Source organism: Bison bison, unplaced genomic scaffold, assembly GCF_000754665.1.
Source record: "Bison bison bison isolate TAMUID 2011002044 unplaced genomic scaffold, Bison_UMD1.0 scf7180017864317, whole genome shotgun sequence".
Taxonomy (NCBI): domain Eukaryota; kingdom Metazoa; phylum Chordata; class Mammalia; order Artiodactyla; family Bovidae; genus Bison; species Bison bison.
Window position 1 is genome coordinate 2,006,232 of NW_011494889.1, and position 16,875 is coordinate 2,023,106.

A 16,875-nucleotide genomic window follows, 5' to 3' on the forward strand; every position below is an offset into this window, starting at 1 on the left:
CTGCGGTAGGACCCGAGCGAGGGAGGGAAGGAGGGAGAAGGCGGGATGTGGAGGCCGGACTGATTCTCCCGCGTTTGCAGATCACCAGCGCTGCGGACTCGGAGGCCATCACGTTCCAGAAGCTGGTGAAGGGGCACGCGTACTCGGTGACCGGCGCCGAGGAGGTAACGCCCGGCAGGCATTCCTGGGGATCTTTCTCTCCCTCACCCGATGGCAGAAGCACATTTTTGCCTGCTTGCCGAGGGTGGGGCCCCGCGTTCCCGGTCCTTTCCCAGCAGCCCCGAGTTGCTGAAGTTCAGGGCTCGCGACGGGTGGCCCTCCCCAGCGCCTGCCGGCCGCGCGCTGCCCTCTGCTGGCCGCGAGTGGGGCCAGGCGCAGTGCCATCAAGTTCCAGAATCGCCTCCCTCCTCCAGACCAGCTAAAGAGAACACGACACAGTGTCGTGTTCCAGCCTCTTTAAAGTGCTTTCACATTTGATCTCACAAAAGCATTAGTGCCCCAGTTAGTGTTCAAATCTGACTCTGCCCCTTGCACGCTGTTGGCCTGGGCAAGTGTTTAAACTCTCTTCTACTCCCCAGTTTCCTCAAAGTTGAATTAGAAACAATAATACAGTGATACCCGTTGTAAGGTTGTTGAGGTGAATCAAACGAGTTAATACGTGTAAAGTGCTCAGACTTCCTGACAAGTTGTGTATAAACAAATCGCTCTCCTTGACTTGGCTGTTATTATCGTTACCATGCTGCTGCTGCTGCTGCTGCTGAGTCGCTTCAGTCGAGTCCGACTCGTAGCGACCCCATGGACTGCAGCCTATCAGGCTCCTCCATCCATGGGATTTTCCAGGCAAAGTACTGGAGTGGGGTGCCATTGCCTTCTCCGTATCATTACTATAAATGTTGTTAGATAGCCATCTTCTAATCACTGAATGAAGACTAGATCCTAGGTCGTCTGACATACCCAGTGCGGTTTTTTGTTTTTAACCTTGAATCTTTGTTTTATCCAACTCCCCACATCTTTGTATTTTGAAAAATCTCAAGTCTACAGAAAAGCTGAAAGAATCATACAGTAAACATTCAAATGCTATTTCCCTGGATTCAACAATGGTTAAGATTTTCCACAGCTGTTTCATCGCTTAGTGTGCACTTTCTTTCTGAGCCATTTGGAAGGAAATCGCAAATGTCACAACACTTCACCCGCTCCTGATATTTCAATATTTATCTCCTGCCCACAGGGACACTGTCTTACATAATCCCAGTACTGTTTTCATGCTGAAGAAATAAACATTAATTCAATAATGTGATGCAATAAATAGTGCATATAAACATTTCCCCAGTTGCTCCAAAATGTCTTTTATAGCCTCCTCAATGCCCCCAGTCCAAGGTTTAGTCAAGATCCATGTACCGTTTTGCTTGTCATCACCAGTGTTCATTTGACGGAGCTCCTGTGACAAAAATACATCCTATTATAGTCAGCTGAACGGAGGTTCATAGGTGACGTGCCAGTGCAGAGCCCAGAACAAGGGCGTTTGTGCCTCCGGCTCACAACGGAGGTTGAAGAGCCCTGGTCTTCTGAGGGTTAGACCCAGGAGCTGCCACAAGCTGAGCAGCAGCGAGAGTCTAGGGGTCAAACCCTTCTCCCTTTTGTGATCCCCCTTGTAACATGGCTCCCATCCCTGCCTCATGGAGAAAGGGGCTTTGGGCCGGAGAACCTCCAGGCCTGGCTTGAACTCAGCATCTCCCTCCTCTCCTTCACCCACCCATCCTTCAGGTGGAAAGCAGAGGAAGCCTGCAGAAGCTAATCCGAATCCGGAATCCCTGGGGAGAGGTGGAGTGGACCGGGCAGTGGAATGACAAGTGAGGAGGGTGGTGGGGGTCTGGGTGGGGGGCGTCCGGCCAGGAAGCTCTGGGAGGGGAGCTAAGGAGAGCACGCACGGCGGCTGTGCTGAGAATAAAGTCCCAGAGCACAGGGTTCCCCCACCCCGAGTGGGACCCATGGGGCTGGTGGCCCCTCAGGACTCTTAACCACAACACTCCAGCCACCTGGCTGCCTTTCAAGGCCCAAGCTCCCGGGATGCTCATCCTTTCATCAGCTCATGGTCCACCCCTTCGCTGGCTCAAAGTCACTCTGCTATTGGATCTTCAGAGAAAATACACATCTTTCCTCCTTCAAGCACTCGTTCTATCCCAAGGATGTAAACGTTGTGCCAATAGAAGTCCTCTGTTGATGTCCAGGGTTCTTGGTTGGCCTGTTCAACCTTCAGCTCTAGGGTGAAATCTCCCATGAGCCCCTCTCCTGGTCTTCCACTGCTCCTATCTCCTCGTCCTCCTCCACAGCCCAGCAGCTACAATTCCACCTTTTCCCTGGCCAATTCCCAGGCAGCCTCTGCTTTGGCAGAGAGACACCCGCCAGGGCCCGCAGGTCAGCTGCAGAGGCCAAGATGAGCACCCCCTCCCCCCTCCATTGGATTTCTGCTGCTGCTGCTGCTAAGTCGCTTCAGTTGTGTCTGACTCTGTGCGACCCCGTAGACGGCAGCCCACCAGGCTCCGCTGTCCCTGGGATTCTCCAGGCAAGAACACTGGAGTGGGTTGCCATTTCCTTCTCCAATGAATGAAAGTGAAAAATAAAAGCAAAGTCGCTCAGTCATGTCCGACTCTAGCAACCCCATGGACTGCAACCTAGCAGGCTCCTCCGTCCATGGGATTTTCTAGGCAAAAGTACTGGAGTGGGGTGCTATTGCCTTCTCCGATTGGATTTCTAGTCACCCCTTAAAAGAGCTGCCAAGCCCTTCTCAGTTTGGGTCACTGATGCTACTTCCTGTCTATCCAATGGGCTGTGTTCATTCTTTGGAATCTTCCTTGCCCCCATCTTCCAGGATAAGGTATCCTCTCACCCTACTGCCCTGCACCTCTCAGCCACCTGGGTGTCACTTCCCTTCCTTACTGGGGTCTGGGCCCTCAGATGAGAGAACGTGTCCCTGGTCCTCAAATTTGGAGCAACTTGGGGAGAAGTCATTGCTCCACACTAGTTTCTAATGTCTGTCCCATCGCTTGGTTTTCCAGCTGCCCAAACTGGAACACAGTCGACCCCGAGGTGAGGGAAACGCTGACTAGACAGCATGAGGATGGGGAATTCTGGTAAGATTCTTGGGCTTTAAGAAAAAAGGTGACTGATCTTTACTCAAAATTGAGTGAGATTATTGTGTGGAGGGCACAGGAGTGTGGGATCAGGGTTTTGTTGTTTTAAATTCACTGTAAGACCTTGAACAAAAAAGTTCCTGAACCTCTTCAATTTATCCATCTCAACAATTGGGTTTCAAAGCTGAGCAGCTGAGCAGAGAAGGCTATGAATTCCTGCAGGAGTGTTCAGGTCCTGGGAACACGAGAAAAAGAGGGGAAAGATGGACTTCACTCCTAACAAGTTCCTAGAGAATCTTCCCAAGGCCTCAAGAAACAGGTCCCTGGGAGAACAGGGATGGGCCTGGGCATCTGTGTCTGTGCTGCTCTGAGACCACCCACATCTGTACAGTCCTGGCATCTTACCAACTGAGTGTCCATATTTTGTCTCATTTGATACTCGTGTCTCCTTTGACACCCCCGTTTCTACAGATGAGAGTTCTGAGTTTCAGAGAGGCTTAGGTAACTTGTTCAAGATTACCAGCTGGAAGGTGGCAGCACCAGGACCGGAACCGGCGCCGTCTGATGGCTGACCTAGTGGCCATGCGGCCCTGATATGCTGTCCACTGGCTGCTCTAACTGCATCCTAGTCTGGCCTTGGGTGGAAGGTCCAGGCTTGCCAGTACATCCTCTGGCAGCCTGGGTCATGAGTCCTTGCTTTTGCAGGATGTCTTTCAACGACTTCCTGAGACACTATTCCCGCCTGGAAATCTGCAACCTGACCCCTGACACACTCACCAGTGACACCTACAAGAAGTGGAAACTCACCAAGATGGATGGGAACTGGAGGCGGGGCTCCACTGCGGGCGGCTGCAGGAACTACCCGAGTGAGCCCCCCTCAACCTTACCCTGGGGTGCTGCACCCCAGCCTGGCTGCTCCTACCACTGGGGCCCTCTGTCTCTCCTTCCTGAGTCTCCATCTCAACACCCTCTCGGTCTCCTCAGCCCCTTCCCTTCTGTACTCACCTTTCTACCTGCCTGGGCAGAACCCAAGATGTGCTGAGTCTGTGATTCCTCTCCAGGCCCTAGATTCCCTGATGCCATGACCTCACACTGAGGTAGCACTAACCCCACTTCATGCCCATGGGCTACTTTATCCACCCAAAGCCCAAGCAGCTTAGCCCAGCAGAGGTTCTCACCCACTGGGTCTCTGCACATCCAGGCCCTGGTTGTTGCCTGGCAACACTTTTGTGCCCAATTCACTCAGCCAGTGCTGATGGGGCCCTGCTCAGAGGAGGTGGCAGTGAGGATTCCTCTAGTGGTTCATCCTTTGTTGATTCCCTTGACTCTTCTGCCTCGATGACCCAGTCCTCCCCTGCCCTCTCTACCTCAGAAACTGTCTCATCACGATGACATCTGCCGATTGTGGAAGACACATTGGGTGCTAGTCTTCACAGAAGACTTCTGGGGCAGGCACTTTATTATCATCTCCATCCTTAAGATGAGGGGAATTGGTGAAATTAAATGTCTTGCCCAAGGGCCACAGAGCCTTGACTGTGCCTAGGGTTAAGAACCCAAGCAGTCTGGCTGTGAAGTCAGCCTTTAAGCACTGCAGTGGCAAGTCATGGTCATATATGGATTCTCTGTTACAGATGAAGAAACCGAGGCTCTGAGTGGTATGCTCGGGCCACAGAACAAGTAGTCAGACTGGGACTAGCTGGTGCCTGTAGCTCTGGTGCTTTTAATCCTTCACCTCATGTGTGCAGCCACCAAGCAAGTTCCAGAGGTTCTAGGAGACTGTCCTCTGCCTCAGACAAGACTATCTTCCACCCCTTATTTCAGGGGTTGGTAAACTCTCTCTTGGGGGACAGATAGTTGATACCTGGCTCTGTGGACCACCCAGTCTCTATGGTAACTCTCAACTGTTGCTGTAGCCCAAAGGCAGCCATACTTAATGAATGGATGTGGCTGTGTGCTAATAAAACTTTATTTGTAAAAACAGGCATCCAGCAGCTCATAGAGCCATAGTTTGCCAAGCCCTATACTAGATGTTTGGAGAGGGCAATGGCAACCCTCTCCAGTATTCTTGTCTAGAGAATCCCATGGACAGAGGAGTCTGGCAACCGATAGTCCATGGGGTCGCAAAGAGTCAGACACGACTGAGTGACTAACACATACTAGATGATGCCTTTATTTCCAGAATCCAAGTATTATCCCATCAAGGAAGGGGAGGCAATCATATTAATTATCCTTAAAATGAATGAATCTCAGCTCCTTCCAGCACCATGGGAGTGGGCAAGGGCACAGGCCCAGGAGGACAGGGACACAGAACAAGAGGCTGAGATTGTGCACTGATGTTCCTGGCCCTTAGTTCATTGAGGGGGCTGCAGAGCTAGTCCCCAAGTCTCCCTAGCCATGCCGTCCGAGCCATCTCTGACCCCCGAGTTAGAGCCTGGTGAGGGGAGGAAAAAGTAGGGGATGTCATAGCTGATCCAAAGGAGATCTGGGCCTCAGCTCTGACCACCCTGTTCCAGGGTGAGAAATGCACGCCCCCCTCCAGTCCTGGTCTCTGGTTCCTCGTCCATCTCCCCCACCCCCGACCCTCACCCCACTCCCAGCAGCCTCCTCCCCCCATGCACACCTGCCGGGCCGGGATCCCGTGTGTTGTGTGTTGGGTGACTGACCCCGCCCCTGTCTGTCTGCAGACACGTTCTGGATGAACCCTCAGTACCTGATCAAGCTGGAGGAAGAGGACGAGGACCAGGAGGACGGAGAGAGCGGCTGCACCTTCCTGGTGGGCCTCATCCAGAAGCACCGGCGGCGGCAGAGGAAGATGGGCGAGGACATGCACACGATTGGCTTCGGCATCTATGAGGTATGGGGGCGGGGCGTCCGCGGGGCGGGGCATCCACGGGGGCGGGGCTCCGCCTTCCCTTCCTTCTCGGCTCTTAATCTCTGCCAACCCCAGAAGCAGACCTGGGGAGGGGGCTCCAAACCAGAAGCTTGGCCAAAGAAAACCAAAGCCAGGGTCCAGGCCAGTCTTAGGAGAAGTCATGTAGGGAGGTCCCTGCAGTTGGTCTGTGTCGCTGGAGGCCCCCCTTTCCCTGCAGCCAGCTTCCGGAGGTCCCATGGTATCAAATGGCCTCTGTGGCCCTTCTCACATCCCCAGGCCTGGCACTCTGGTTGGTCGTCAACCTCCAGTAAATCGAACAGATGTGAACTGAGGACAGAGCATATGGAACCACACCGGGCACCAGCGTGAGGGCAAGAACTGAGCCGGCAGGTGCCTCTCTGGTCCGAGTCCACAGAGTGTCTGCTCTTATGGCAGAGCACTGGGCAGGGGAGCAGTTAGTTGGTCTTTGGCTTCAACCAGGGCTCCGCAGGTGGACCCCGGCCCCCACACAGGCACGGTGACTGCCCCCATGTCCTTTCTTCTGGAACTTTGCAAAATAAACCAAAGCCCAGCTCAGCCACAGTCAGAGAGCAGCCATGTCATTGCCACTACTGGGTCCCCTCCCCACTCCTTTCTACAGCACAGAGAAGAGTTTCTCCCAGCCTGGGGTGAGCAGTGGGAGAAGAGGGGTGAAAGGAGGACTTCAGAGCCACTGAAGTGGGGTGCACATCTGTGTGGTGGGGGGCCCTGGTGATGTGCTGGAGCTGGCCCACTCTCCCTGGCCCCACCTTTCAGTGAAGTCACTTTGGCAGCCCAAAAATGACCTTGACAAGGAGTGGGCAGTATTTACACTGTAGAAATTAGGAAATATTGCAAATTAGGGTTCCCACCATCCCCCGAGAGCCAGGCTCCCAGCACAGCACGTGGGAGTCAGGCACAGTGTCAGAGAGAAGGCTCTCTGCTCACTTCACTCATCAGGGCAGTGATCTACCTTCTCACACACGAACAGGTGGAGTTGGGCAAACATCATCTTTGCTAAAAATGCACACAATTCCAAGCTCCTCAGTCTCTGAAGTAGGAGCTGAGGACTTCAGAGCTGGGACAGAATAACTGCCAGAAAAATGCAGACTGAATTGTGACACCCAGCCCACCCTACCCCCACCACTCACAGGCCAGGAAATCTAGCCATGGGCTGCGAGAGCTGAGAAGGACCTGGGGGGTCATTTGATCCCATTTTAGAGATAAGGAAACTGAGGCCAGAGAAGGGAAGAGACTTACTTGAGGAAATACAGATGGAGGTGGCCAATAGGAACCTAGAACTGACACCTGCTGGCTCCAGGCCAGAGCACATCCTGCTGCTTCTTCAAGCAGCTCAGCTTTGTTTTCCCGGGGGGAAGGAGGGGTGTAGGCTTTGCTGCAGGCAGCTGGTAACTGTAGACAGCCACTTCACAGCTCCAAGCCTTGGTTTCATGCTCTGTAAGTTAGGAATGGTGCTAAGCGCTCATCCTCATTATTGCTAAGTCCTAAGAATTTTTTTTTAAATGTGAGAATGCTTTGAGTTCCTTGGAAAATACTTATTTTGATGACTTAGTTATTCTTGCTAAGGCTACAGAAGGAGTAGAGTAACAAAGGAGACCATCTCAGTGGTGACATTTCTTTATGGAGCTCTTCCAGAGTCTGAATTACACATGCTTTCCTTTATTTGCAGGTTCCAGAGGAGGTACGTCTGGCACGCGACAGCCCCCATCCTTGGGGCTCAGGTTCACCAACAAGGAAAAGGCTTAGACTGCTGGCTCTGGGGTCTCGTGAAGTCTGGGCAGGGGCTCATGTCTATGAAGAGTGAATGCCCACCCCCGCCCCCTAAGCCCTGGTGAGGTTGCTCAGGTCCTAGGTCTCACGGTCTAAGCACATGGGGAGGGGTCCGGGACAGTCCCAATGGAACGTACTTTCTCCCTGAGGCCCGCAGAGTCAGACACATTTAGTCCTGGGTGGAGGTTCGTTGGTCCTGGAACTGCAGGAGACTCTTCTCAAGAGTCCTGTAGTGCTCCTAAAATAGGCTAGAGGGACTTCCCTGGCTGTCCAGTGGTTAGAACTCTGCACTGCCAGTGTAGGGGGCGCAAGTTCAATCCCTGGTCAGGGAACTAAGATCCCACCTGCCTCATGGCATGACCAAAACAAAAAAACTGGCCTAAAGAGAAATGATGAGCCCTACAAGTGGTATTATAAGGAGATGGGGGGACATAGCAAGAGACCTGGACCCCGTTCCCAGCTCTGCCACCTGCAGGCTGTGTGACCTTGGACAATTTACTTGCCCTATCTGAACGTCAGTTTCTTCGTCAGTAAAACTGACCAACCATCCACCTTACCAGATTGTTGGGATGCATTGAGATACTTGAGAGCACTTAACAGGCCCACAGTCAGGCTTCACTGAGCTGGTGAGATGCACAGTTGCGGTGTGTGTCTTTAAAGGCCACGGTTGGTTATTCAAGTCAACACAAACGAGGCAGAGCACCTGGTAGCGTCCTGGGTCTTTGCGGATGCTGTGGACAGACTGACACCCCGGGTTTGGGAGCTGGGACCCCTCCTCACCTGTCTGCTTGTGTCAGTGTGTCTACACCACACAGAACCGAGCGGATCCCAGCCACGGGGACTCTGATATCCCCGAGTCATTGCAGCAAGGCTGAGGACCTCTGTCTGAGCGAAGAGATGGGGTGTCTGCAGACAGTGGGTGAATGTGGGTCCCCTCTTACGTGTGTCTCTGAGCTGCTGTTTGGGCTGAAAGGTTTGCTTTTTATCTGTGATGCTCCAGCCTTATGGCTGTGATCCTCTCACCCCAAGGAGTGGAGAGGGCGGTGCTTGGAGCCCTTCCCTCCATCCACTCCCACATGCTCCTCTTTCTTCACCAGTTGACTGGACAGACCAACATCCACCTCAGCAAAAAATTCTTCCTGACAACCAGAGCGCGGGAGCGGTCGGACACCTTCATCAACCTGCGGGAGGTGCTCAACCGCTTCAAGCTGCCCCCCGGGGAGTACATCGTGGTGCCCTCCACCTTCGAGCCCAACAAGGACGGCGACTTCTGCATCCGGGTCTTTTCCGAGAAGAAAGCTGACTACCAGTAGGTCGTTCAGCCCTCCTCCTCCGCGCCCCTTGTTCCTGGCTTGCCTGGAGCAACCTCACTCCTCTGAACGTCAGTTTCTTTTTCTATAACACCTGCCGGCTTCAGGGGCGAGCTATTGAAGAACTCTAGCGCTGTCATCACGTCAGCAAAGAAAATAGCCACTCAGGATCTTTGGGGTTAGAAAGGGGTGGTGGCAGAGCCAGTCGCAGAGCCTGACTTTACAGCCGTGTCTCCGAATGTCCACCAACTAGGGCAGTGCTGGTGGGATCCTTGTGTCCCCAGTCCGCCGGCCTGGCAGAGCCAAGGGTGTGAGTAAGTCTCCCCGCGGCAATCACTAGGTCTCAAGGCGTTCCCCCTTCCTCACTGGAGCCCAGCTGTCCAGGATCCTTTTTAGCTGAAGCCACTGTCAGTACAGCCTCAATTCTAGTGGCTTCTGCTTCTCCGGCTGCTGCCCAACTGTGTCTGTTCATCTCGGCCCTTGACTGCATGCGATGTAATCAGCCTGGGGTAACTTAAGCAGATGGAGATTACTGGAAGGCCATGGAACTCTCTAGAACCTACGGGAGGCTGGACAACGGGATAGAAAAGTGCAGGGACCTCAGATGCTCCCGAGGACCAGGGTGTGGGAAGCAGGGGTTGTGGTGGCTGCCGTGTCCCCTCTGACCTGAGTCACATGCTCAAGGTCAAGAGACTCAGTAGAGTGTCTCCGTTGGATGGGCTCTAGAAGCTGCCTAGAAGGGGAGGGCAGCAGGCAGGAGGGCCAAGGATGATGGCCCAGGCTCCAAGACAGTGCACGGCAGAGAAGGAGGTCCTCTTGAGAAAACTGGGGTGTTGTCGAACGGGTAACAGCACTGCCATGGCTGTAGCTTTCCTGCCTCTGACAGGCTCCCTTCCTCTGCTTAAGCTCGCCGTGGGGCAGGGCCTTGCTCTCAGCTCCTAGGATCCTCGGGGCTGGCCTGGTATTTAGCCTGTGGTCCCCACTGACAAGGAAATGGGGACATGACACAGTGCATTGGAATGACACGGTCCTATGTCAACCTCAGTCCCCTCCCGGGGAAACCTCAACCACCTCCTGCCCCGCCACCAACTCTGCCATCTCTTGGGGAGCTCCCTCCCCCAAGGGGACACGCCATCCCTCAAAGGTGTCCACCTTCTTGTCCCAGGATATTAATCCTGATTCTAACTGTCAGCACCAAGAAGTCTCCGCGTGCATCCTTCTGTGAGGCATCAGCACGGTAGACAGGACTCTTGGTGGTCTAGTTTGAGATCCCAGGGGCCGGAGGGAGACCCTCCTGGGCTTAACTTGCCTCACTGTAGAGCAGAAGGACCCAGCCCTTCACACAGGCGTGGGATAAACCAGCCAGTGCCCGAGCCTCATTTGAAATCTCCCCCAGGCCTCCCCGGCTGCCTGCCTCCTCCCGCCCTAGGCAGCAGGGTATGCTGATTCTCGATGTGTTCACGAGGGCAAAGAGTGTTTCCAAGGGAACCTAAAAACTGTTCTCCAGGCCAGAGCACCACCGCCATAGTACATGGGAAGCCTGTGTTCTTTGATAAAGACCAAAAACTAGGGACCAAAAACATTCTGATGCTCCAAGTGTTTTTGGTGATGACACTTTTTTAGATCGTTTCTGCTTTAATTTCTGCTGAAATTACGGGATGTGTTGTCACAGAAACTTGGGATGCAGAGAAACCCCCTGTGCCCACCCCATGCTGGGTGTAATATGCCAGTTCCATTTTAGCAGGGATTTCTGCCCACTCCCTCTGCAGTAACACACGCCTTCCTTCTGCTTCTAGAGTTGTCGACGATGAAATCGAGGCCAACATTGACGAGGTACTGTAACTGTTCGAATTCCATGCCTGTGTCCCACACAGCCCAAGAGGAGAGGAGCAGAAAATAACCCCAGGGGTTTCGGAGGCCCCTGGGACTTCAGGAGCACAGCTTGAAGCTGGGGTGCAGCCCTGGCCTGGGAGTCTGAGGGCCCCTCCTGCACCGGTTCTGGCTGCCACGTGGGGCCTGGGCGGCGCCCCAGGCGTAGCCCACAGGCATGGGTACCACGGAGGATGGGACCCCCCAGCTGCTCTGAGCAGTGGGCGGTCTTGTCACTCCCCTTTCTGGACCTCAGTTTTCTCACTGATTAAACCAAAGTGCTGCACAAGATTTCTCAGGGTCCCCAGAGTCCCCAGAGTTGTGATTCGGGGTAAGGCCTGAGGGCTTTGAGGGCTACAGCTCAGGCCTTGCAGACTTGGCCCAGGTGGAGGAAGGGGACCACACAGAGGAAGGAGCACTCTTCGGCCGTCCCGATGCCCGCCGGGGCTCCGTGATTCTGTTACTCTCAGCTGCCGAGGCTCCACACTCGTCACAGTGAGAGACAGAACGATTTCCAACAGCCTCATATCTGTGCTCTCGACGTGGTCAGTGTCCTTCCAGAACTTGCCAGCTAGTCCTTATGTTTCTGAGCGCTTGTTAATTAGATCATGAAAGTCCATTTTAGTGGAATGTCAGAGAAGATGTCAATGTGAGAAATGAGAGTGTAATTCCCTCTCACATAGTATACATATTTCCTCTCGTGGGTTTTAACTGGAAAAAATTCTTTTATTAATTCCTCACCTGTCCTTAATCTCAGTAACCTTAGAATTCAGGCCCAAGAGAGGGAGAGAGGGTTCCTGAGCAGGGAGGGGAGGCCACCCTGGAAGGGAGAGTAGACATCTGCTGGTCACCCTCTCTCACTCCTGGGTCTCCCTCGCCTTCCAGATTGACATCAGCGAGGATGACATCGATGATGGATTCAGGAGACTGTTTGCCCAGCTGGCAGGAGAGGTGAGTGGTCCCCAGGTCCCTGTTATGTGTCCTGCTTTGATACCAAAAATGGGACAGTCTTTGTCCTCAAGGAGACTTCCATTTAAGCGGGGAGCAGAAACAAAAAACAAACAGAACAAAAGCAAAGAGGAGTTGCAAATGTAACTGAGGTTTCCATTGAGATTCCTTGCTAACGGCCTCCCTAGAACTTTTGTGCATCAGTCGACAGGGGCTTCCGCTGTCTGGTCAGCTCTCGATGAGATCCTCCTACCTGAGGACTCCGGGCCTCTCCTGTGTCTGTGTCATTTGCTCTCTGCCACTGTGACTGAGGCGTGGAACTTGGCCCCTTCTCCTTGATTCCCACAAAAACATTTGGGGAGGTGGCGGGTCTTTAATCTCAAGGATGTAAGCAACAGAGTACCAGACATCCCTGTTCTTTAAAAAGAAATCTCTCAGCCACTTGGGCTTCGGTCCACTACAAAGTTAGTGGGCCTCCTGTTCCAACAACTTCAAAAAATGCATTTTCCTCCATATATGGAGGATGCTAGCTCTTGCCAGTGTCCACTGTCGACTCACCTAGGCCTCCTCATCAAAGAGCTGAAGCAGGCACCACCTGCTCCTGCATGCCTCCTGGTTTCTAATGGAAGGAGCATCACAGAGATCCATTTCCCCACTAATTGAATCATACACACCGACATACACACACCCCCCACGAAGGCACAGTGTCAACCTTGGTCTCAAATAATAGGGCTTGTCCCCCAGTTACACAATATGTGTACGTGAACAGAGGCACCCACACCACTCCTGAGGGGCTCTGGCATCAGAGGCCACAGAGAAAGTGCTGGGCCAGTTCTTGGAGACAGCTGGTTCCAACTAACGCCACAGGTCTTGGTTTTAAAGGGAGGGGAAGGCATGCTGTGTGAGAGGAATAGTGTAAAGAACTGAGTCTAAAGACCACAAACATGGATAGAGTGGAGGATTTATTCTTTACGTTCTCTACAGCAAGGCAGTGGTGAATGAACTCTGCCTGTTTTAATGTTGTACACTGAAACACTAACTAGAATTCGGGCTGTGGCTGTGCTACTCATAGTGCCATATGGGGGCGGCAGCATCATCTCCTGGGGGCTTGTTAGAAATGCACATGCGGGACCTCCCTGGTGGTCCAGTGGTTAAGACTGCAGCGGAGCACTGGTTTGATCCCTGGTTGGGGAACTAAGATTCCTCATGCCACACAAGGCCAAAAAAATAAATAAACGAGTAAAGAAAAAATTAAGTGCTTTAAAAATAAAGTAAAACATTAGCATCTTTAAAAAACAGAAATGCGCACGCATAGACCCCGGATCTAACGCACCTCGCAGGGCTCCGCTGGAGCCCAGCTCCTCTGGACACCGGTCACACACCTGCTCCTCTGTGCTACATGCATTCCAAGGGAGCCAGTAATGACACTTTGGTTGTGTGTTCCCACAGGACGCAGAGATTTCTGCCTTTGAGTTGCAGACAATCCTGAGAAGAGTGCTAGCAAAGCGTGAGTATCCCCTCCTTGCAAATCCCTCATCCTGCTCGTCCTCGTGCAGTATGAGGGAACACGGGGATCCTTCCCTTTCCCATCTCAGATACTGTGATGGCTGAACCATCATTCCCAGTCCTGCTCAAATACTGCCACCACCAACGAAGAACTGGATGAAGGAGGTTCTACTCAATGTGATTAAAAAAAAAAAAAGGTGGGGGGCAAAGGTAGGACTTCCCTGGTGATCCAGTGGTTAAGACACCTCACTCCCAATGCAGTGGGCATGGGTTCCCATCCCTGGTCAGGGAACTAAAATCCCACATGCCACGTGGCTTGGCCTAAAAAGGCAAATGTTTCTGGAGTCTGGAGGTCAAAAGTCATATCCAGGTTTCCATGACTTACTAGCTCTGCGGTCTAAATGAAATTAGGTAACCTCCCTGACTCTCGTTTCTTTATCTGTAAAATAGGCACATTATTATTTATCTCTTCAGAGTGACTGAGATGACATGTAGGAATTGCGTAGCACCAAGTCTGGGCTCTGTAAATGGTGGCTGTTACCATGATTAATTGCTAAGAAAGAGTGAGTCAGTCCAGACGAAGGAGGGAGCCGGAAAGCACTCCCCATTGCTGGACTCCCAGCTGTGTTCAGTGGGGAATGACTGACGGAGCGGCACTAGCTCACTGATTAGCCAAAAGATGGAAAAATGCATGATCTCTCTTTCACTCAAACTAAGGGGATGGCATTAAAAAGGCTCATCTCCCAAATGTGTGTTTAACTGCACCTGGTCAGGCCAGTTCTTATTGGGAGAAATGTCACTTCAGTTGACCCAGTGGGCCAGGCAAGTGGCTTCAAGGCTGCCCAAATGGCTGCTTTCAGCCTGGGCTGACGGGCTTCCACAAAGAGTGGGCAGAAGTAGGTGGCAGCTTGAGAAGGAACTAGAGAGCCATGGTCCTCACATACCCTTTCAGGTTTAACTGTTTCTTAGGCAAAAACTAGGGCTTCCCAGAAGACTCTAGTGGTAAAGAACCCACATGCTTATGCAGGAGACATAAGAGACACTGGTTTGATGCAGGGCAACCCACTCCAGTATTCTTGCCTGGAGAATCCCATAGACAGAGGAGCCTGGCAGGCCACAGTCCATAGGGTCACACAGAGTCGGACACGAGTTAGCACACATGCAAGCAAAAATTAACAAGGGCTGGATAGTCCACCTCCCCAGTGTTGATCACCACTGCAGAGGTTAGGGAGAAGGTGTGCACGCATGTGCGCACACTCACACACACATGTACACATAGAGGCATTTCCCCCTCAAGTTATCCCGAGAACTATGCTGCTTTGATAAGACAGCAGCAGTCCACTGAGCAGGGACTGTCGAGTATCAGTTCTCAGACCAAATCAGAAACAAGTGAGTATGTTGTCAGGTCTGAGTGTCAGTCTGGGGATTGTCTCCAGAAGTCCCGGGGACTTCACTCTGGCTCAATCCCAAGAGATGAAAATCCTCCTCTGGAAGCCAAAGAAGGTTCTAGGCCTGCAGGGTCTTCCATCACAGTGGATGCAAACAACACACCCTTCATGGAAACCATCTGTGGCCTTGGAACAAATGGCTGCTTTTGAGCGTCTGTGATTCGAGGAGCTGCAGTTAGGGGGTCGATCGGCCAGAAAGGCTGGGCCAGGGCAGGGCTTCCCCAAGATGCGTCCCAGTCCTAGGCTCCCCTCCTCTGATCTGGGGGTGACGAGAAGATGGTGTTTACCCTCAAGGCCGCCAGGCACAAGTGAGGTCACGGGCTCTTCAGCTGTGTGGCCGTCATAAGCCCAGGGACACAGAGGCTCGTTGTTTCTGCACAGATGTGGGGAGGGGAGGGGAGGGGTATGGCCAGCTCAGATTCAGCTGCTCTTTGTTGGGGGCACAGCAGTGGCCTCCCCCACACCTCAGAGCGCGGTACCTCCCCCCAAGCAATGCCTGGTGACTCCTTCTTCTCCCCAAGGGGCCCACGCACAGTCTTATGCCCACACGGAGAAGGGGTCAGTGCCCAGAAGGGCAGCTTTGAGACAGGTTAGGTCCTAACCTTTCATGGCAAAAGGGGTGGGCTCCCCTGAAGGCTGTGGGAAGACTCATGTCTGTGGCGAGGTGCTCACTCCACCTACTGACCACCAACTACACGGGACTCACCTTGCAAGTGACTCACCCAGGAGAATACAGGCTCCAGCCCTCAATTCCCACCCAGCTGGGGACACACAGGACCCCTGAACACCTACAAAGAGATAGATAAGTAAACATCTTCTTCTTCAGGGCCCAGCCTAGAATGAACACATGGGGCTTCCGATCTGTCCACAGGTGGCTTTGCACTTAAAAGCCCAGATCCTTATCATCCTGTTATTTATTTAAAAAACACTTGGCCTTCCTTGGCGGTCCTATGGTTAAGACTCCACCTTCCAATGCAGGGGGCAAGGTTTCAACCCCTGGTTGGGAACTAAGATACCACATGCCATGCGGCACAGTCAAAAAATTTTAGAAAGCTCTTATTAAAATCCTGGGTGCCCGTGGCTAATATACAAAGAAGTCAAAAAAAGGTTACACATCTCTGCACTGGCCCAGTATCATGGCCATCAGCCTTATGTGGCTATTTAAAATAACTTAAGTGGCTCCTCTGGTGGCTCAGCGGTAAAGAATCCACCTGCAATGCAGGAGACACTGGGTTCAGTCCCTGGGTGGGGAAGATCCCCTGGAGGAGGAAATGGCAACCCACTCCAGTATTCTTGCTGGGAAAATCCCATGGACAGAGGAACCTGGTGGGCTACAGTCCATGGGGTCACAAAGAGTCAGATGTGACAACGACTTAGCACACACAAGTGGATCCCACATCAGGGGTGCAGACACAGGACTTCCCTGTCCTCCCAGAAGGTCATGTTGAATAGCACTGCTCCACAAGATGCTCCTCTCACACTTCTTTTGATCCTAGGCCAAGATATCAAGTCCGACGGCTTTAGCATTGAGACCTGCAAAATCATGGTGGACATGCTCGACGTATCCTTTAACAGGCCCCGAGGACAGAGGCTGGGGGAGTATGAAACTGCACTCTGGGAAGATTCAAACACATGCTTCCTTCCCCTCACAGCGGCCAGCGGTCCCCGCCGGCCGAGGTGTAGGACTGTTGTCAGCAGTGACCTCTCTCGCTGGGGAAATTCGGGAAGCTTCAGATGAGGGAATGCGAGATGCCACATTCACTCCAGCCCTCTCCCCTCCCACCACCCGCACCACAGGCTGAGTGGTTCCTGGGCTCTTGCAGAAAGTGCCCAACGGCACACCCACCGTCACCTGCCAGGGCAGTTTGAACTTGTTACCTCTAGGGGAACAGTCCCTAAACCATGGTATTTCTGATGTGAATGTTTCCCCAGGCATGGTTTTCCGTCCTAAGAGCGCCCCTGCCCCCCAACAAGAGCACAGT

At 52.9% G+C, this 16,875-nt stretch overlaps 1 protein-coding gene across 1 annotated transcript in view; it reads left to right on the forward strand.

The window, feature by feature from the left end:
- Nucleotides 1-16,875, forward strand: part of LOC104997873 (calpain-2 catalytic subunit) — a 54,472-nt gene that overhangs the window by 30,001 nt on the left and 7,596 nt on the right. The window contains exons 5-15 of the mRNA XM_010852839.1: nucleotides 81-164; nucleotides 1,765-1,850; nucleotides 3,057-3,131; nucleotides 3,837-3,997; nucleotides 5,816-5,985; nucleotides 7,712-7,723; nucleotides 8,910-9,121; nucleotides 10,919-10,955; nucleotides 11,877-11,942; nucleotides 13,389-13,446; nucleotides 16,390-16,454. Of these exons, the coding sequence (XP_010851141.1) occupies nucleotides 81-164; nucleotides 1,765-1,850; nucleotides 3,057-3,131; nucleotides 3,837-3,997; nucleotides 5,816-5,985; nucleotides 7,712-7,723; nucleotides 8,910-9,121; nucleotides 10,919-10,955; nucleotides 11,877-11,942; nucleotides 13,389-13,446; nucleotides 16,390-16,454 (1,026 nt within the window). The remainder of the gene's footprint in view (nucleotides 1-80; nucleotides 165-1,764; nucleotides 1,851-3,056; nucleotides 3,132-3,836; nucleotides 3,998-5,815; nucleotides 5,986-7,711; nucleotides 7,724-8,909; nucleotides 9,122-10,918; nucleotides 10,956-11,876; nucleotides 11,943-13,388; nucleotides 13,447-16,389; nucleotides 16,455-16,875) is intronic.